Source organism: Bacillus rossius, assembly GCF_032445375.1.
Source record: "Bacillus rossius redtenbacheri isolate Brsri chromosome 4 unlocalized genomic scaffold, Brsri_v3 Brsri_v3_scf4_2, whole genome shotgun sequence".
NCBI classification, from domain to species: domain Eukaryota; kingdom Metazoa; phylum Arthropoda; class Insecta; order Phasmatodea; family Bacillidae; genus Bacillus; species Bacillus rossius.
This window is the reverse complement of record NW_026962011.1, coordinates 16,070,933-16,093,083: the sequence shown is the minus strand read 5'-3', so window position 1 is coordinate 16,093,083 and position 22,151 is coordinate 16,070,933. Positions and strand designations below refer to the sequence as shown.

At 40.1% G+C, this 22,151-nt stretch overlaps 1 protein-coding gene across 2 annotated transcripts in view; it reads right to left on the bottom strand.

Moving 5' to 3' along the window:
* Positions 1 to 1,075: 1,075 nt before the first annotated feature.
* LOC134542461 (cytochrome P450 6a8-like) overlaps positions 1,076 to 22,151 on the bottom strand; it is a 61,497-nt gene continuing 40,421 nt past the window's right edge. For both annotated transcript variants that reach the window (XM_063386761.1, XM_063386762.1), the window contains exons 3-8: positions 21,522 to 21,671; positions 18,925 to 19,164; positions 13,088 to 13,358; positions 9,723 to 9,944; positions 6,559 to 6,810; positions 1,076 to 2,371 (exon numbers count right to left, since the gene is read on the bottom strand). In XM_063386761.1, coding sequence (XP_063242831.1) covers positions 2,205 to 2,371; positions 6,559 to 6,810; positions 9,723 to 9,944; positions 13,088 to 13,358; positions 18,925 to 19,164; positions 21,522 to 21,671 — 1,302 coding nt within the window. In that variant the 3' untranslated portion in view covers positions 1,076 to 2,204. The remainder of the gene's footprint in view (positions 2,372 to 6,558; positions 6,811 to 9,722; positions 9,945 to 13,087; positions 13,359 to 18,924; positions 19,165 to 21,521; positions 21,672 to 22,151) is intronic.

Here is a 22,151-nt window from a genome sequence, read left to right as displayed (position 1 = left end):
CATCAATTTACTATTTAAGTAAATTCTGAACAGATGTTGGCTGCAATGAAAACATATTCGATAAATATTGTTTTATCTCAAAAATCACGAAACCTACGTAACTTCCTGAATACTCTTACGAGTAGTCCTATGCTTGTCTCAAAGAATAGACCATGTATGTCTCTAAATGTAGGTTAATTTTTTTTATTACATCAATTTACTATTAAAGTCAATTTGACTAGATATTGGCTGCTTTAAAAATATATATTCGATGTAACGTGTTGAAGAACTATAATACACAATATTTTCAATATCCTACTATAAAATCAATGATTTTCAATAAAATCGGGAAGTCATTGATGTTTATTCTAAGTCGGTAACTTATCCGAGAAATGAGCAATTTTGGCGCCTGCTGCCTCCCTTGGATGAGGTAGCCGGTTCTCAGGTTCCCTCTCCGAAAGTTTAATCTTATTCAAAGTCGGTAACTTATCCGAGAAATGAGCAATTTTGGCGCCTGCTGCCTCCCTTGGATGAGGTAGCCGGTTCTCAGGTTCCCTCTCCGAAAGTTTAATCTTATTCAAAGTCGGTAACTTATCCGAGAAATAGGTGATCGGCGCGCCTGGTAGTTTCCCTTCTTGGTCTTGGCGCAAAGACACTACCAGTATATAAAAACAAAAAATCACTAATCCTGATTATTCTAGTAAGGATAATGGGTCTAACTGTTTAAAATATTGAATTGTCATCGGTCCTTGATAAGTATGCCAAATTTTGAGTTAATCCGACGTTTTGAAGTGGGTCAAAATCATGCTCAAAGTTTCCGTTACATACTAACATACATACGTGTGAAGATAATAAAAGCGTGTTTATTTGCAATCTCGGGTAAATACTCGTATCAATTTTCTTTGGGAAGTGAAATGTAATTGGATTATAATTATTTTTTTTATTTTGGCGTTTTTTATATTTTTAATAATATTATTACTATTGTTAATATTGTTATCTTTTTATTTTTTTATTTATTTGTATTCCCTTGAGCCTTCTTTTGGTACAAACCATAAGGCTATGGAACATGTCATTTACATACAGTTTTACATGTACACAGTTTTACATACACATACACACATAGTTTTACATACACATAACTTTGTAGTAAAACAAATAGTAATAAAAAAATTTCAGATAATCTGAATTACAAATATAACATTATTTCTTTTATACATACCCATAGACATGACATGTCAAGAAATTTCTTATATTTATTAAGTAATAAAAAATTAAGCAGGATTTAAGGTATTAGGATATTGTTGTTAGGAATTGTTGCTATACAAGGGAGTCCGGCGGTTCCAGAATGCTTCCCCTCTTTCAGCAGTATACTCCATCAATTATTTTAAATTGTAAAATTGATTGCATACAAGTGTATTTTTTATGGAAGTTTTATATTTGTCTATGTTGCTGATTTGCATTTTTGTAAGGTAAGATATTAAATAGTATTCTGCCAATGTGCTCTATTCCTATCTCAAATTGAGTAGTGGTGTGTTGTATGGGTCTCAATTTATTGCAGCCTCGAATATTATTTTGATGGACATCTTTGTTTCTTTTAAATTTGGTTTGGTGTCTATAGCAGAAAATTAATGTTCTGTATATGAATTTATTTGTAAATGTTAGTAGCCTATTCCTAATTTTTTTAATTTTTTTTTCTGCAACTAGACATTTTTTTATCTTTAGTTATTATTCGAATGGCTTTTTTTTTTTATTTTGCAATTTTTGTATATTTCCGCTTGGTTTGGCATTTCCCCAGATTTCAATATTGTATGACATGATTGTATGGAAATATGCATGATACACAGTTTTAATTGTTTTTAAATCGACTAATTCTACAAGATACCTACCTCAAGACATAGCAGACTGAATTTAATTTTTTCGCAATATTATTTATGTGTTCCGTAAATTTTAATTGCTCATCAATATATACCCCTAAGAATTTTACTGAGTTAACCTGTAAGATATGGTTTACATTGAATTTAATGTTAAACTTGTTTTCATCGTGATGGTTATATAGACTGTTGAAACTGTACGCTGGCAAAAATTTAACCTAGATCCCTTCCAATTACGATCGAACAATACTGTGAAGTCTAGATCTTTGCCATGGCTGCTAGTACCAGCCTGCTATCTATACGGTAAACGTGAACTACAGTACAAGTGGCGCGATCTTCACAACGCACGGTGAATCATTTAGCCGGCGTGAGGTGCAGCCACATCCCGCTCGACGGCGCCAAGAAGAACGACTTCGGGTCGAACACCATCGGCTGCGACGTGCGCTCGCACGGTCGGAAAACGAAAGATTCCAGCAGCAGTATGAGTCCTACTTTCACCTGCATGAGGCCAAATCTCATACCTGGAACAAACATGAGCACTGACAATTTTCATGTGTGATGGTAAATCACTAATTTTCTTTATATGTGTCGAACAAGAAAGAGGACATTTTTAACATACAACGCGAAAAAAAAAGTGTGTTGTTTTGGATATATATATATATATATATATATATAAACATAAGCGAGTGCACATCAGGCTATGCGCACGACTGCTGTGCACACGACTTGTGCGAAGTCGGTTGAAAATTGAAATTTGACTGTTAATTTCAGCCATTGAAATTTCGCGATGTATTCGAGATATGTTGGCAGTGTTAGTAAGTAACTATAAGAACTACCCAATGATTATCTCGTGACATCTGTGCCCAACCATTTGTGAGCACAATGTTTTAACAATAAAAATAAATGAGGGTTGTATAAAATTTTTAGTTAACCATTCTAACCACGAAACTTTTTTATATTTACAATTTTTGCTAATGATTTATAAGTAATAGCATTAATTGATTTTTAAAGCAGGAATTACGCCTGAGAATTTTTTCATCTCGACAATTTCTTGCCACAATATGACTGATAAATATAAACAGTTCTCTAGTCCCACCAAAATGGCTTCTTACTCTACTATCATTGGTTGTTGCGCCATGCGTCCATAATAGAAGTAAAATAGATATTAATTTCCTATGTATGCGCACGACCTGTCTCCTTTGCACACGGAATCCACACATAACTTAAAAACACACAAATTAGCACTGTCATAACTTACAATCATCGAAAAAAATCCTTTTAACAGTCATAAGTTAGAACGATCATAACTTAAAAAAACACATAACTTAGAAACACACCTCAGAAACACACAACTTAGAACCTTCGTAACTTATAAAATAATATCTTAGAACTATCATTAACTTAGAAACACACCACTTATAACTGTCATAACTTAGAAACACGTAACACCCAACGCCGAACCTCAAACTGAGAATCGTCGTAACTTAGAAAAACACCACTTAGAACAAGCATAACTCAGAAAATTCTAAGTTATGCATTTCTAAGTTGTGTGTTTCTAAGTTATGACAGCAACCCCATGCACACGAACGTCTTATGAGATATTGTGAATCAGTAGGTTCAAAACCGTGGCAGCTAAATCTTGTACGCACGACTGTTAATGTTACTGTTTTTTTTGTTTTTTTTCAATTTGCACCCAGCTTAAGAGGCTTCCCGGAGTCACGAGCTGCGGACATTCGGAGCTGTGAAATAAAGTCTCGGAAACGAAGCTCGCCTGGCGATATGGCGTCTCTGCGCAATGTCCGCCGCTGCTGTTCCTCCGATGGGAAACGCGACGCGACAATGAGCTGAGGGCCGTAACGTTTATTCCCTCCCCGAGGCAGGTACGGCGTCGTGGCGGCTGCTCTGGAGCACCGCGCGGGGAGAAGGAATAACGAAGAGTTAACGCGGCTGCTCCATTAGGGCGGTCGTGAAACGCGAGGCCACGTTGTTTGGCGTCGCAGGGCGCCGGGGGGGGGGGGGGGGGGGGGAGGGGGGCTAAAACGTCCTTTACGCCGCGACGAAGGTCCGAGCACGCCATAAAAATTGCGCCATGAAGACTCGTAATTCTTTCCGGGGCTGCGGATCACTGAACTGGGTGCTTTTATCGCGATCCATCTAAACCTTTACTGGTCCAGTTATAACGACCCTTTTTTCAGATGGGGTGGCTGCTGTTAATATTTTTTTTGGAAAGGAGGCAGAAGTTGTCATACGAACGGTTCACAAAGCAATGTAATTAAATATATAAATTCATACTTGATAAGTTTTGTACAAAAAATAGCATTAGATAGTACTAAAAAAAATCTTACAGAATTTTAAAGAAGCACCAAAATAATATTTTATGAATAATAATATTTAATAATAATATTTAGTTAAATTACACTTATTTGTATGTGGGAGTTGCACCCCACCAAATTTCGCACGCTTTTGTGATTCAACTCACAACTGTTAGTTAATTACACCACCATAGAAATACCCAAAGCTAACCGACGTGTAGGTCCATTTACAACACCAAGTTTTTTTAATGCGTGTATGCTAAAATAAACTTTCTCCTTCATCTTAACCATTGGTCGTTCCGAGAACAATCTAAGACCGACAGCACAATTTCTCCTTTCAAATTGAGAAAGAGAGACAGAGAGACAGCACGTCAATCTCATTCACTACAAGACAGAAGAATTTTTAGGAAGAGTTAAAAATAGGTGAAGAGCAACCCCAATACAAAATTTTTACAACTACTGAACTAACAGGTGTTATTTACTACCCCAAAAATCATATCTTTAAAGGAAAGGGGTGAAGAATACTTTGAAGGGAAGACGTCTTAGGAAAGAGAATTTTACAACAAAGTAAAAAAAGTTGCCTTACAATTGAAGGGCGTGCCTTGTCCTGGGTGTATTTGTGTTAGTGAGGCAGAATGATAAAGAGCGACGCTCGCTGGTATTTTTAGCGCGGTATCGTAATAGTTAGAAAACTTTTGTCTGATTGTTTGTAACAGGTCTTTCGTAAGCGTAAAGCAAGTAGAGGAACTCCGCACAGCAGGCCTTCTTGCTTCAGAGACCCAGTCGCTACTGAATCTGTTACAAAGGCGTTTTCAACGAGAAGAGAAGATAAATGTGTATAAATTGGTTTCAGGAAGTAGTTTGTTGACAGGTTGTTTACTATACAGGAGGTATTCAATACATATTACAGTGCTGTTGAATATTACGGATTTTACAGTAACTATTATTCACTTAGAAGCTTAGTTACGAGATTACGTAGTGTTATTAATTCTTAACAGAAACAGAGAAACTAAATATCATATGTAAAATAAAGTGTGTATCAGCGGTAAATATGATAATCCTGGCATATATAGCTCATCCATATATATTTATATAACTCATATATATATATATATATATATATAAATTGGATGTTGTATGTATTTGTGTACGTATGTACGTCGTCGATAAAATCCCGACACCGTTTGAGCGATCGCCATGAAAGTTGACACATCGAAGGTTTTTTTTTCATTTTATCATAGAGAAGGTTTTTATGTTATCCATTTTTCTGTAACTCGCCACTATATGGCACTGCAGCGCATCAACTTCTAAACCGTTCCACCGATCGCCATGGGAAAACAGAAAAATTATAGGTCAAAGACATACAAACATATAAATTTTGTGTCATTTCTCTGTGTCCGCCACACTGTCATAGAGCGCTATACATTGTGCTTTAACTCACGGACTATAATATCACCCCGTTATCAACCCGGGAAACGCCCGGTACTGCAGCTACATAGTATAATATATGAAGACCATGAATATAAATTCTGTAATCTTAGTTTAGCTTCTTTTTTTTTTTTGCAAAAATATCTCATTTTTAAAATAAATTAATGGATTTATTCGTTCGTTGCAATATAGGAATGCGTGTTATTATCTTGAATCAGCTTTGCTTCCCTTGTTTTACTGGTGGGCAAGAGCCGATACCGCGCTGCCTCACTAACACACGTATGTAGAGCTGTAGCAAACCGTATGTATTCGTTACTGAGTAACGGGTGCACCATCCAGTAACGAGTAACGAAACGTTACACACGGATGCATTTCGTTACTCGCATTTTTCGTATGTTTTACGCATGCGCGCGCAATTCGTTACAAAGAACGATGTTTGTTTATTAAGTAAAGTATGATTTAAAAATTCGTCGTCCAAGTTTTTTACTTTTTATTAAAGGTATTGTGTGTGTAGACAAAGTTTGAGATTGGAACAGAAAAAGCGTAAGAAAGTATTTTTTACATATTATAAATATGTATGTTTTTTGTTTTTTATTATCGCGTATTTTCACGTTTTTTTGTTCTTACCTTAAAAGAGATATTATAATAAAGCCACTATAATGAGATTTAATTGTTTCTTGTTTAACAAAAGATGTTAACTATCAAATATTGTTAATTGTTTATATTCGATTTATTATTATTCACGCGACGTCATACTGTACGCGTACGCAATAAGACTCGATTCCTTGCTGTAACATAACATAGCATGTTATGCGGTATCAGAAGTAACGAGTAACGTAACGATACGAAAGTAACGAGTACTAATTGTTATAGTAACGAATACATACGGGTACGCTTTTTTTTTCGTTACTTTTACACCTCTACACGTAGCCCAGGACAAGAGTTGGCGCGGGACAGAGAGGACGCACCCACGCACGCCCTGGGTCCCTCGCCGAACGGCATGTAGACGCAGCTCGGCCGGCGACCGCGCTGCTGCTCGGAGAAGCGCTCCGGGTCGAAGCGCAGCGGGTCGGGGAAGTGGGCCGGGTCCCTGTGCAGGCCCAGCAGCGACACCACCACGCTGGTGCCCGGCTCCACGTGCCAGGACGTGCCCGGCATGCGGTACGTCCGCGTGCACTCCCGGTTCAGGAACGCCAGCGGCGGGTACTTGCGCAGCGTCTCTGCGCACCGACCGCCGAGGTCAGGCGTGGGCGAGTCTTCCAGTGCATCACCTCACCTCGGCGACGAGCTAACTGCTCGCCAGGGCCGGCGCGTAAATATAGGCGAACTAGGCAACCGCCTAGGGCGCCAAGTAGCTGGGGGCGGCGCAGCACGACACATAACAGCTCATATAATATGTTTAACGATTATTGAAACTAGATGAAAATGGATTTTTGTAACAGTTTGGAAAGTTTATTTTGATATAAGTAATTATTTAAAATCCACGGTGACCTGTTTATGATTTGTAATAAGTAAAAAAGTAAAAAAAAAATCACAAGCCTGCTTACATTTGATTGTTGACAAAATCTTAGGTTTACATGATGTTGTTTTGAGGCAAGGAAAATTTATATTGTGGTGTCCGGCCGGGGGGGGGGGGGATTAAGGTTTTTCGCCTAGGGCGCCAATTTACCTTGCACCGGCCCTGCTGCTCGCGTTGCAGAAACACTTGCAGTGCGAGACTCGGACACGCGAGCGTGATAAACATGCAACAATTGGGTTTAACATATTACATTTATTGACGCCGAGAACTAACTTTATAATGAAACAGCTCCGATAAAAGCGACCCCAGCTTCGGAACTGATTTTCGTCAAGGAATTTTATTTTAAATACTGCCCATCTTATAAACAATTAATTAAACAATTAGTACTATAAATTTCTCTTTGGCTTTGTGAACCTTGGTTCGCACCATTCGCAACAGATGGCAGCACCTTGGTTACATATTTCAGTTCCAATCGATTTACGTTCCATTCACGAAATTACTCCTACCAAATGCCTTCTACCAAATTACTCCTGCCGTATAACGAGAGCTAAGATGTTGCACATCAATAAAAAATTGGAAAAATTTTGAGCACGCACGTGTATTTAAACAACTTACATTACTTTTGACACTAAACACTGGCATGTGGTCTTACACTATTAGAAATTTTCACTTTAAATTATGGAAGAACGCTGGTTGCAAAAATTACGCAGGGATCTTCGTTAATTTACTTATCAATCTAAGTAAGTTAATGGGTATTGAGATAACTTACTTTTACATGAAACCCCAAGAATGCTCTTGAAACCTAACCTAACCTAACCTGAAAAAAATTTAAGTCTTACCCAAAAAAAAAACCCACCTGCTCACCCCCCTCCCCATCCCCAAATTCCAGTGCATGAGTACCCAAACAACGGAACACATAGCTCGGAAGACAGACTCCCGCGTACTTTCTACAAAGACTCCGTTATCTCGTTCATTTTAGGTGCATCCTGCGTGGAATGTTCCGCAGATTTACTGTTGCTTCCAACACGGTACAGAAGAAGACGCAGACGAAGAGGCTTCTCACACAGTTGAAACCATGGAGGTATTGATTGGTCTACGGAGTGGGCTTCTGTTCAGAAGATGAAGTCAACTGGTTAGCAATTGGATAGCAATACAAATAGTAGTAGCTGTATAAAGGCTTATATGATATAAATTTGTTCAATAACTTTTGATAGAGAGGTAGTGAGGTAGAAATACAGGGCGAGGGGTGTATGTAGATATATAGAGAGATGTAGAGAGATATAGATATGGAGATAGATTGAGATTTATATATAAGCGTAGATACATAGATATATAGAAAGAGATAGGATAATGTGGATAGAGAGATATAGAGAGATAAAGTAAGAGGTAGAGAGATCTATATATAAATATATGAGTTTTATAAAGGGATATATATATATAGAGAGATTATATATAGAGAAATGTAATGAGATTTAAAGCGGGACATATATAGAGGGATAGGGAGATATAGAGAGAGAATCTTTGTATATGTATACGACCTTCAAACAAATTACAAAATAAAAAGGGTGCTTTCTTTTTTCTTTCTTTTCCATTTAACAAGTATTCTTTACCCGTTTTTGAAGTTTTTCTGGTATGCCAAGATTAATCTTCTGGATTCATGCTCAAAGTATGTGAACTTAGTACCAGTAAATTCACGAAAATCCCTGGTTAATTTTTAACCAGCGTTCTTTGTAAATTGAATGTGAATATTCGTAACAGTGAACCTGTTAAAAAAAAACACTACACTTCATCCAATGTTTTGGGTGTCTCACAAACATGGACAAAAAAAAGCTTCCCCCAGTGTCCGTTTAGGAACGCATGCATGACCACTCTATGGTTGATATGGAGAGATGATACTACGAATCTGATTGTATAGCTCGCCTCATCCTTCGTTTGCAGTGCGCATTTAAATGGCCATTTATTCTCCTTTTCCAATGCACGAATTATTCCACTAGCACTTTAAGCAATTCGAAGAAATGGAAGTTTATGTTCCCTCATGAATCTGTATAATAATTATAAAAAATTCTAAGAGGAAAGAAAGCTACTTGTGTTGTCATAATGTTGGTACCATCTGTATTGTATATCATTCATCTGTATTGTTCGTATTCCACGCATAATGCGCCTCCAATGAACGAGCTTGTTCTACGTCGTCCCGGATAACGGAGTATTTGTAGAAAATACGCGGTAGTCTCTCTTCCGAGCTGTGTGTTCCGTTGTTAGGGTAATCATGCACAAGGAAAAAAAAGGGGGATTTATTTTGGGATAAAACTTGAAAAAAAAAATTTCAGGGCTGCCGTCTATCAGACTGACGTGACGACAAAGGCCATAGGTTTTCACACAGACATCTTGGAGTCTCTCCGTATCAATAATAGAGTGGTCATGCATGCGTTCCTAAACGGACACTGGGGTAAGCTTTTTTTTTTTTTGTCCGTGTTTGTGAGACACCCAAAACATTGTATGAGGTGTAGTTTTATTTTTAAACAGGTTCACTGTTACGAATATTCACATTCAATCTTGTCCGGTGTTGGTCTGCAGTGTATTTGGTGTAACTGGCCAGACAGAGACATCGCCCACCTGACACCACCATGTCCAAGTACTCCATGGACTGCACGGCCTCGTGCGTCAGCCGCCCGCCGTGCGCCCCCAGGGTCGCCTCCACCTCGGACCGCAGCCTGTCCTGCACGTCGCCGTTCAAGGCCAGCTCGTACAGGCAGAAGGTGATGGCCGTCGACGAGGTCTCGAAGCCGGCGAGGAAGAAAATGAACACCTGGGCCATTATCTCGTCGTCGGTCAGACCTGCCGAAGCGACGGGCGATCCTGGTCAGGGACGGGACGATAGGTGCGACGCTCGGTCGCTCTGCTGTCTTCTCGTCGCGCATGCGACAACTAGGAGATTTGAGCGGTAACCGTAACATTATATGGCGGAGAAATAAATGTAAACGTGAGATGCAGATCCCTTGAGTACTTTCAAGAATATTTACCTTGTGTTTCAAGCAAAAAAAAAAAATCTGAAAACATGCGTTTTAGCCACTTTCACTTTTCTAAAAATACAGTTTAAAATCGAAATACGGAAACATAACTACTCATCCGCCCTCGGTGTATTCTTAAATGCGTTTCGTATGCATAGACCACTCGGATATTTTGAGAAGTTTTTAAATCACTGTGATTTTCCTGAAGCTCTGCACACCGTGAGTATGCCCAGATAGGCGGGGCCCTTATGAGGTTTTAGGCCTCGCCATCTTGCTATTTCAAATATGTTGATACAGCTTGCAATAACGCTTCCGTGCTCTTATTTTTTTTGGCATGTCATGGCATAAGACTTATCTTTGACTACTTGTTGAAGTCAACACTTGTGAACTGGTGTGATTATCATTACAGCTGTGAAATAATAAGTTGTTTCTTCGCGGCGCTTACATACTAGATCCTGCTGGTAAATATGTGGTTGCAACAAGGTATAGATATAAGGTCTGGTAGATATGATTTATGCCTTCACACAAAAATGGAACCACATAAATAAGTACACAAAGCAGACTTACTAATTGCAGTAGGCCGAGGTAAAAGGAGAAATGTAGTTGGTTACGCTTGCTTTAAAGTAAAAAAAAAATATGTAAAGTGTTTTTTTAAGGCAAAAAATAACATTAAATTAAATGAACACAATACATACTTGACGTACTTTAAAATAAGCGGGTTTTTTGTCACTCCTGTAAAGTTAATGAAATATTAATTAGGCGTATTGTTAGCTAAACGACGATATGTACCCAAGTAGTGTTTATATTCGACACGTTAGGTAGAGCTACTATAGCTAGCTAGTTCTTTTGTAAATACATATATAGAGTGTAATTTTTCTTAATTTAATAATAATTTAAATGCTAATGACTAAATGTAATGCATGAATGACATAATCAATAGTAGTAAATCATAAATTATTACTTAATATGATCAAATACACAACGGACTAGTACCGGACAGTTACAAGTTGTCGTTTGGTCAGTCCGACAGATGGCAGGCGGTACCTATGCCTAGTATGAACAATGCAAGAACAGAGCCAAGAGGTGGTCCGGGGAGTCCGGAAAGAAAAGAGACACGAGCAAAGACAGAATGAGAAAATTAAAGCAACTTAGCTACATAAGTTTACAGAGAGGTTATTTTAGAAGAATCATTCAAATCCTTAGTGGGCTGCAATCACGTGTTTTCTCCCCATTACAACCCGACCTGCCTCACACACAGGAGCGGCAGATTGTGTTGCTAAGTAATGTAGCCTATATTTAATGCTGCTTTTCATGTATGCTTTTGACTTGTTTCAGCGAAATCATCAAATAATTGACATCAGAACAAAGTATGAAAGACCATTAAATGAAAACTAAAATATTGCAGAAATAACAGATTTAAATAATCAGCTATATTTTGAAACTTCCAGTAAAATTACTCAAGTAAGCGATTACATATATTATGGAAAAGTTTCGAATTCATTCCGGCATTATATATATATATTTTTAAAATAAGATCAACTATTCCAGAAAAAATATTATTAATTACTCAATATTTTTTTTTTTAAATAATTGTTCAGTTTTCTTTTGTAAAGGAAAATCATTACTTTGGAGTTCTGAATTTCTTGAATTCCCTGAGATTGGAGTGTGACATCAGTGTTTATTTTTAAAAACTCGACTCTAAACTCTAAACTCGCTCGTAGTAATGAGACAAGTGGTTGTGCTGGATCGCGGCCACGGGCTCGGACGGCGTGTCTGTGTCGGGAGCGATGAGCGAGGCGCCCACCTGCGGACAGCGCAGTCAGCGACCAGTGCGTCGCGGCACCGACACTGTCATCACTGCCCGTAGCGAGCCGCCCGGTCCGCATGCCTGTCTGTGCCTGTCTGTGTGGCATCGATCCAGGGGGGCTCGCGGGGTGCCGCCCATCATGGGCGTCGCAAGGATATATATTTTTTGGGGGGGACTTCAATTTATTTAGTTGTTTGAGGAATATCCATCCCCTGGGAAAAAAAAAAAAGCGGGGGGTCGGGGGGGTCCTTCCCCGGGGAAAATTTGGGGTTTGAAGGTGCAAAAAGGTGGTTTTTAGGCATTTTTCTTTCCTAAATATTCTAAATATAGTTGGTTGCACTATATAATTTATTTTTTATAAAAAATATTTTCAGAGAACAAATTTGTAAAAACACAAGTTAACATATCTGCTGGTGCTATATCCACACAAAATCATTAATTTAAAAATCAGGAGAAACTACGAAACTAAATATATTATTGGAGGGGAAGAATTGAAGACTTTTATTATTGGGGGGGGACATGTCTCCCCCCCCGTCCCCCCGGTTGCGACGCCCATGCCACCCATTACCTCTTGTTTTGTGTCTGTGTGTGCGTTTTCGTTGTGTTTGGGTGTAAATGATTCTGGAGGAGGGACGTCGGAACAGGGGGGGGGGGGGGCAGCAGAGGCGAGTCACCCCCGTGCTGTTATGCATGGGGGGGGGGGGGGGCGAGAGTAGCATTTCGCCCCCCTCCTTTTCCCAGAATAAATGTTTGGTCCTAGTAGTATTTTTCTCAACCAGTAGTTACAAACGTTGCATTGGTGATCACATTGATTAGAAAATCAAATTTATGATAGTCAATATACTGTAAAATGATTGCTAATTCCTAGATGGTATTTTATTTAAATTGTACTGCATCTACTGTCAGAGTAGTATTTAATACATACTACGTCATCAAATTCTTGGAATGGTATATTTAATATTTTGGTTCGGAAACTCATTAAATAGCACAATTTTGCATCTAAAATTCCAAATTTTTCCGGGGGAGGGCCCCCCCCCCCCCCCCCCCCCCGCTCTAGGACTGAGGTAAGTGTGATACATCTCCCCCCCCCCCCCCCAATCATGAAAACGTTCCGACGTCCCTGTTCTGGAGTCTGTGATAGGGGGTGGCCTGGAGGCGCACACCTGGTGCGCCGGCAGCGCCCTCCAGCTGCACCAGCAGCTGCAGGAAGTCGGCGCGCCGCACGGCCCCCGAGCGCCGCGGCGCCGCGGCCTCGGCCACGAGGCGGCGGAAGAACCCGGTGACGCCCGACGGCGTGGTGCGCACGCGCAGCAGCGAGCACGCCGCCGGCAGCACGAAGGCCAGCACGTTGCGCAGCACCACCTCCGCGCTCGGCTCGAAGCACTTGCGGCCCCAGCGCCGGAACTCCGAGTCCGGCTCGGCGAGGCTGCGGCCCTGCGAGCAGCCTCGCCCTCAGCCGCGTCTGCTCCTCGATCGTCCATTCCCCCAAAAGGTTCGCGTGTACCGAACTTCATGCATTTCCAATCCGCGACAACAGGCGGCGGCAGCAGCGCCGAAGGAATGTTAAGCTCATCGCACACTACAGCGCGCCGCGCCGCGCCGCGCAGCCTTGCGGAAATTTCCGATGGTTCTGGAGGGGGTCGCACACTACAGATGCCGTTTTCTGATTCCGCGCGCTCAGTTCCTTCAGTGGTGACCTACAGTACAGAAGTACCGAAGGGCTAGTTTTGCTTCCGTTTAGTTGTGTTGTTGGTTTTCAGGTTTAGTTTACTATTTAATTTCAAAGTCATGAGCAGTTCTGAGGAGGAAGATATGTTTCTATATTGTTTACTGGAATCGGAAGAGGAAGAGAAGAGACAGAGGATGATGTGGGTTCACCCGATTAACGAGAAGAGAGAAATATACGGGGAATTCCACCACCTGTTTTCCGATTTACTTAAAGATAAGCGGAAGTTTTTCCAATACTTTCGAATGTCTCCGGAAAAATTCTATGAGCTTCTTGATATGCTTAGACCTGTGATAGAGAAACAAAACACTACATTTAGATGAACGGTATTACCCGAAGAAAGACTGGCTGTTTGTTTGAGGTAAGTTTTAATATAATTCTTGCCTAGGCTTAACTCTTCTTCCTGCTAATCGCCCACTCCACTTGTCTACTCTAGCCTATTCTTTTCCACATTTCGCACCTACCTCCATATCCTGCCTTTTACTACAAGTAAACAACCAACAAAAGTGTTTAGAAATGTATTTAATGATACTAAAGCCTTCAAAAAGGGACTTATCAATATATTTCATATAGTTTATATTTCAGTCTATAGTTTGTAAAATAGGTCCTTAGCGAGCTCTACACAGCACACTTGGGCTCTACACTACCACCTGTTACCGAAATTGTGCATGTTCAGATATAAAAATAACACTGTAATCAAAAAGAAAAATACAGTAATAATTCAGTTAAAAATACTTAGTTTTTGAATAATAGTAATATGTAGCAGATGGCACTTCAGTATAGTTTAATTGATTAATTTAATGAACACTTAAAGTTAAAAAATATCACCAACTTTCAAAGATAGTACACATGGTCCACAAAGGATATTTCACAAGTCCTGGTTGATATTGTTATCGTCATAATCCACAGGTGACATTTGGAAAGTAGAGGCTGCTGGGCTTGAGATGTTAGATGAAGAAAAATTTCTTGATCCAGGAGAAATTTGGTTTGCTGAACATTGCGCCTCTTCTTGAGTTCTCTCATAATCTCCAATCTGAAGAAAGGATGTTGAATTTTGCTGGGGAATATCAAAAAGTTGTGTTTGAGAAGCGGGTGGCACAGAAATTGATGACGTAGCTGGGCGTTGCCGAGGATAGTCAATGTTTTGTAGTGGAGCGGATGGCCGAGTAATTGCTTCCAGATCTGCAGCATGAATAATATTTGAAATTTTAGACTTTACTCTAATTTGTATTTCCTTTGGAAGAGTCCTTACAGTTTCTTCCACTCCTTGGAAGTATTTGGTTAAATGATCCGCATGAGGCACGCCTTCTTGAATAGGCATGTTATTTGCTTGTTGTTTTTTGAAATTGACATATTCTTGAAATACAGCAGCTGTAGGGGTCATAGTTTTAGGTTTCTTCCAGCCGACATAAGCTGATCCCCTATTAGTAGGTCTTTTATTTAATGATTTGGGACTTCGCTTCTCACTATTTGTGGCCTGCTCAGATTCCTTGATAATTTGCTGTTGGTCCACGCCAACGGCTGATCCCACATCTTCAGTAGACATACTTCCTTCAGTTTCTGAAATTTTTGCATTATTCTCATTTGGAGTATCACTCACTTGTTCTTGAGACTTCTCTTCCCTCGCAATTACCGTTTCTTCGTCAGAAATGTTACTTTCCTGTTCTCTTTGAATATTAACAAATGGCCTTACGAATTCCATCTGTAATTCCAAACGCCAGGGTTTTATTTTTTTGTGTGCTTGGCCAGATTTGGTTTCCCTTTTCTTCAGAGCCTTTCTATAGCATTCTCGCAATGATTTCCACTTCAGCTTGCATTGTTCAGCTGCAAATAAAAAAATTCTGATAACAAGTAATACATTTTACAGCATGCAACCAAAATAAAAATGTTGTTTCTTACAATTCATTGTTTTATAATAAATGTATACATAATTCTAAGTCAGCTATACAGAGGATCATAACAAGTGGGCACCCTTAACAACTTTGCCTACTCTGTTCACCCCATTCACCAACTGAACAAACTAAATAGTTATAACATTCCGATCCATATTTGTAGATCAATTTTTTTGCTGATATTATAAATGGTTAATTAATAAGTAAATAAATTTTCAGAGTCAGTTCAATATTCTAATTGAAAACATTGTTTTCAGGTTCCTCTCTACTGGTGACACCTTTAGAACGATTGCATTTAGCTATCGGCTAGGTGAGACAACTGTAAGAAAAATTGTATACGAGGTATGTAAGGCCATGTGGTCTTCTATGCAACCTCATTTTATGCCTGAACCAGACAAAGTTATGTGGGAAAAAATTGAAGAAGAATTCAGAACAAGATGGAATTTTCCCAACTGTATTGGAGCTATGGATGGCAAGCATGTTCTTCTTGACAAACCACCCAATAGCGGATCTCTGTTCTACAACTATAAAAAAACATTCTCAATTGTGTTTCTTGCTCTGGTTGATGCTCATTATAAGTTTGTGTTAGTGGATGTTGGAGCTTTAGGCAGGAACACTGACGGGGGGGTATTTTACAACTGTGCGTTTGGCAAGAAGCTGCAAAAAAACAAACTGAACATACCTCTGGAAAAATTCATTCCAGGAACAGAGGTAGTCTTACCTCACGTTATCGTTGCAGATGAAGCATTTCCTTTACAAACACACGTAATGAGGCCGTACCCTGGTAACGAGTTAGCTGACGACATTGAAAAAAGAACATTTAACTACCGACTTAGCCAAGCACGAAACACAAGCGAGGATGCCTTTGGAATACTAACAAAACGGTTCCGCATTTACCAAAGAAAAATGCAGCTTTGGCCTCAATATATGACAACGTGTGTTCTAGCTACGACCGTACTACACAACTTTTTGCGTGAAGATTGCATCAACCTACTTGCTGAACTCCCAGATGAGCCTACATTAGGGATGCAAGATCTCAGATGGGTCGGAGGACAATTTTCTGGGACTGCTCTCATAGTCAGAGACAAATTCAAAACCTACTTCAGCTCATCAGAAGGATCCGTACCGTGGCAAGATCGTGTGGTCACAGCTGGTACACTGAACTCATGATTGTTTATACATAACAAGTAATATTGTTAAGTTGTTATTACTTAAAATTGATAAAAATGTAATATTATTGTATAGGCCAGTAGTTTTCTTTTCTTTTGTGATAATTTAAAATGGGAGACATACATATTGGAATAAAATGTACTTACCTGGTTGGTTCAAACGAGAGCTTATTTCTTGCCATGAATTCATATTGACATTGTTGTCGTGGTATTTAGGATGAGACAAATCGTAAAGATTAGGATAATCTTGTACACATATAAGTAGCTCCTCGTCATTCATTGTCTTGTGACGTTTCTGGAAAGAATAATTGCATGTTTTAGTTTCATATAACTTCATATACAACGTGACCCATCACTAATTTAAATTTTCGAAACTTAGGTAACATTAAATTAAAGGCCACAAAAAGGAGAAGGATAGCTATTTGACTGATACGTTAGTTTAAGGTTAAACCAAATCTACACTTCTGTGATCTCAAAAACTTTTGTTTCCCGACCTGTTTATTTAAGTTTGAAAATTGAATCAATGGTTAACCCATTTATATAGTTAAATCAAAGATGTAAAATAAAGTAATCTATGCTTTAACTTACCTAAAATAGTCTTCTGTGTACACTAGATACGTACAGCCCGTGTGCAGGTCTTATAAAATAGACTCAAAAAAGAATAATGAACGAGAAGCACCGAAGAAACCCGGCACCCGAAGGTTATCTCAGCCCATATTTTCTTCCGTCTGTCACCAGACATGATAGCGCGCCACTTGGCGCCTCGCCTCGCCCGCCTCCTTGGCGGAACAATTCCGCTCCGAATTCCCCCGGGAGATCCGGCGCCGGAATAATTCCGCGGCGGACAGGGCTGCGCGGCGCGGCGCGGCGCGGCGCGGCGCACTGTAGTGTGCGATGAGCTATAGGTGCATTCCTTTTGGTAGGCTGGAACGATATGAAGTCGTTACCGTCGATTGTGACACGGCGATAAAATAGTTTATGCGATTCCCACAAGCCAGCTGCACTTACGCAGTCACTGCCCCATCCTTTGAATTTTAATTACAACTGAAAACACATAGCTACTGGTATTTTTAAAGTTAATACATAACAAAGCATTTGGAAATATTAATAGGTTTTGACTTTTAAAAAAAATCTAATATGTAATATGGAGAGTAATCATATCGAAATAAAATATTAAAACATTAAAATAATGTAACAAGCATTTCAAACATTGAAAATATGGGCATTTCTCGTAAAGAATTTATTGTAACACTATAATAAGTAAAAAATATTTTATACTTGTGTTGTGTATTGCCAGAAATTTTGTAAAAAAAAAAAATACTCTGATATTTACGTTTGATGAAATTAACCTGCAAAAAGTCCATGAAAATCCCGGCCATGTCTGCTGGCGCAGTGTCGATCCGAGACCACTGCTATGAACCGACCCGAGAGTCGATTCACATCAAAGTTCCCAGTGATCTTCGTTCAGCGATCATAACACTATGGAGCAACAGCAAAAATGTGGTCGAACTATGGTCAAACCAGATTATAACTCGAGATCACGCCCGAATTTTAAATCGTGCAACTGGCCAGAAGTGCAAGGCTCCGAACTGGCGCGCAGTCTTCTCTTCGTGCGTAGCGAAACTTAAACATCGTAGTGGGAACCATAACATTTTTATGGCGGACAAATCAAGATAAAGGTGTAATGAAAGTCTCTCGAGTTGTTTTAGGAATTTGTACCGGGTGTTTCATGTCAAAAACATTATCCTGATAACACGCGTTTCATTCTGCTTTAACTGAAAGACTCGCTAACATTTTTTTTTTTTTAGTGTTGCTGTAATTTTTTTAAAGTTAATCTCGTTAACTAAAACCGGGTTGGACCAGAGTTTTAACCCTTTGAACTCCTATTTTGAACCAGGTTTGCCGTATTTAAAATCCTGCTGAATTATTTTTTCAAGTAGGTATAGCTCTCTAATTTCTTGAATTGTGTGAAGTTGTTCTATGCACTGTGATTCCAAAGGGACAGGGGAGCCAGATTCAACAAGGGATTGGAACAGGAAATTAAGAATGGCGAACCTTGCTTTAATTATCACTTTTCAAAACGTCAGAAACGCGTTAAACTATTTTTTTTCCCCCCCCTTCGAAATTTTGAGCTCTTCATGAAGCTAAGAGGTATCCCCTACCACTGCCGCCGCCGACGACGGCGCGGGACGAGGGCGGAGGCGCGGCCGTACCTGGACGCCGAAGGCGCACGTCGCGATCACGTCGGTGGTGAAGCGCGCCGCGGCGTCCTGGACCTCGGCGACTCCCCCCGGGCTGGCCCGCAGCAGCGCGCACAGCTCGGCGCCGCACGCGGCCACCGCCGGCAGCATCGCCCGCGTCTTGCCCGACGAGAAGGTGGGCGTCAGCTTGGCGCGCAGGTCGCGCCACCGCGCGCCCTTCAGGAAGAACAGGTTGGCGGACAGCGGGTCCACCTGCGCCGGGAGAGGCAAGGGTGTGACCACGCGAACTAGACTTGATGTAAGTTTTTGGACATACGCCATTGCTTAGCACATGTATGTCTGTAGAAGAAAACTACAAAATACACAAATGACAAAAAAAAAACAAATTAAGCAAAAAATTGCTGTTGTCAGGATTTAACGCCACACAATACTCCACACCAGGAATATGGTCAACAAAACAAAGAAAAATGGACTAAAAGAACGAAAAAAAAACCCACAAATGATGACAGCACAAAAATACCGAAACCCAAAAAATTCAGCACAACAGTTGAAACGAGACAAAAACACAGCAAAACGAAAAGACGAAACAAACACAATAGTTTTCCAAAAAATAAAAACAAAAGAGAAACGAAAAAAAAACCACAAATGATGGAACTTGCTCCTGATTGGCCATAGCTCCCAGCCCGTAAGGATCGTGGCTCCTGATTGACCGACATCTTCGGCCAAACCACACGAGGCTTTTTTGACGTGAATTTCCGACAGGAATATGAACGTCTTGAATCTTGGGTTGGGCGTCCCTTCGGCTGAGGATTCGAAACCGCTTAAAACTCGTAAACTATGAAAGCTACAGAGTTGAAGTAAATACATATTTTAACAGAGCAGACTTTTCTCGTGGTCGTCACATATGACTCACCCGGTTAACAATTGCAGTGATGGCGAAATGAGCGTTGGTGGGGAGCGTCGAACTGAAGCCCGTGAGAGCTGTATCTCCGAAAGTAATACACCGATTTGCGTAATTTAAACTTTAATTGGCTTGCGAGGGATCACTGGGTGGTGCTAGTTGAGTGTAATAACTATAAAGTTACTAACTTTGGTTTTGTATCCATTAATCGCAAAAAAGCTAAGCGAAAATGGGTTTTGTTGGAGAAAAGAAAGAAAACAAGCGAAATCGCCCCAGCAGAAGCTATTAAAAATGCAGAGAAGTGTAGTGTAGGTATTTCATGAAGCAAAAAGTAGCCGACAGAAATAAGCCAGTGGGGAAAAACAATCCCCCGAAATATTCGCTCGAGCGAGCCTTAGTCGTCTAACTCGTGAGAAGCGACGGGGAACGCAGACAATTATTTTGTGATGGACGAGGGATATGGTCTCTGATGATTCTGATGCTGATATGGAGTCAGTTCAGCCAGTGGTATGAACGATGGGCCGAGTTTGTCGCGTTTTAGTGTCGCAATTTTTCTGGCGTGTCCGCCCGACCGTCATGTAAGACCTAAATCGAAATCATGTCAAAAATTAAAGAAACACTTTTTTTTAAATTATTATATTTATTTCATACGCAACGTTCCCGATCAGCACGATGGAAATTCACAAAACAAACCCCTGGCGGCTGTAGTCCAATACACAGCCTACCCAGAATTTTGTCCTAGCTGGCAATAACGCACCCCGCCAATCTGGAAGAGTGAAGTCCTGACTGGAAAACAGCTCAAGACACAAGCTTATTCCTGATTGTCCATAACACCCAGCCCATCATAAGGATAGTGACACCTGATTGACCAACGGTCCCAAAAAATACACGATACTTTTTCCCGGTTAGCCATTACACGCAGCCAATCAGGAATATAGTAGCCCCTGACTGACTTACAGACAGTACAGTCGCGCCTAGAACAGTGTATCCGCGCATACACCAGACTTGCTGGCAGGTCGTGAGAAGGTCACGAGGCATCGTGAGATTTCACGTCGTGTCTTGTCTGATTTCGTGTGCGCCCAACCTCAGGCATCAAAACTACATTACTACAGACAGTTTTAGTTTATGGTCTTAGTATTTTGGTTGAAACATGTTCTGTATTAGACATGAATTTATTATTATTATTTAATAATTTACGTTTTCAATTAAGAACACTGTCTAAAAAATGAAAAATTGTCCACTTAGATAGTCTCTTACAAAGTTAAAATTTGTCTAAACATTCTTCTAAAGGCAAATTAACGGTTTCTTATTAACGACACCCAAAGTGCCTTCGTAGACAAATTATATAACATTTTTTGTGTATGGGATTTTACTATGGAAAAAATTCCACACAACGATAAACAGATTTTTTTATAAGTTGTGAACAAAAAAAAAACAATCTGCACACATTTCAATTTTATTTGTTATTTATTTTGCAAGCTACAAGCTACTGAAGGACTAACAGACAGACGGAGTGAGTATTGACAACAAATGCACATATTTTTTGTATGAAACTTAAATACCGATGGTACTAAATTTGATTAAAATAGCTACGAGTTAGTCTTGTATGACCGTAGATCTGAGATTGCCTTAAAAAAAACCCCACACCTTTTTTGAAGAAAATAAGTGTAAGGTCACGGAGATTGGAATAAAGGAGAAATGAAATTACCTTCTCGTCAATGAACAGCCCTCTGTCGTGGAAGCTGGGGAACTCCCGAATGAGGATCTCCTTAATGAGATTCGGGTCCCGGATCATCAAGACGGGCTTGTGCAGCTCAAAGAACCCCACCACCGGCTGGTCGGACAACTTGTACGGGCCCTGCAGACAAAGACACTGGAAGAGTCCAGACGGAGCATTTTCGTGTGAAAGTGAGGCTAGTGAAAATGGACCGTCACCAGGTAATAACTAGTCAATTTCTCTTCTCGATATGGTGGTTATAATATCAAATCAATACTTTCTTATGGATAAAAAACAAGTGTTAATAGGACTTAAATCAAGAATGTAGAATGACGGGCATAGGCTTCCCTTCACCAGGGGCAAAAATTATGATAAGCACTCCCCCCCCCCCCCCCTTTTTTCCACTTTTCAAAAACCATTTTCACTAACAGCAATAGACGTACAAGGCATAATTTTCTTTGCTTCCGTGTACATTGTATGCAGAAATTTAAATTACTTTTTTTTATATACCTCGTATAGTATCAGTGTTTGAGGGGCCCACCTAGTAAGGAGTGTATCTGTGTACGGGAGGCGGAATGATTGCTAAGTGCGAGGCTCGCAGGTGCTTCTAGCGCGATATCG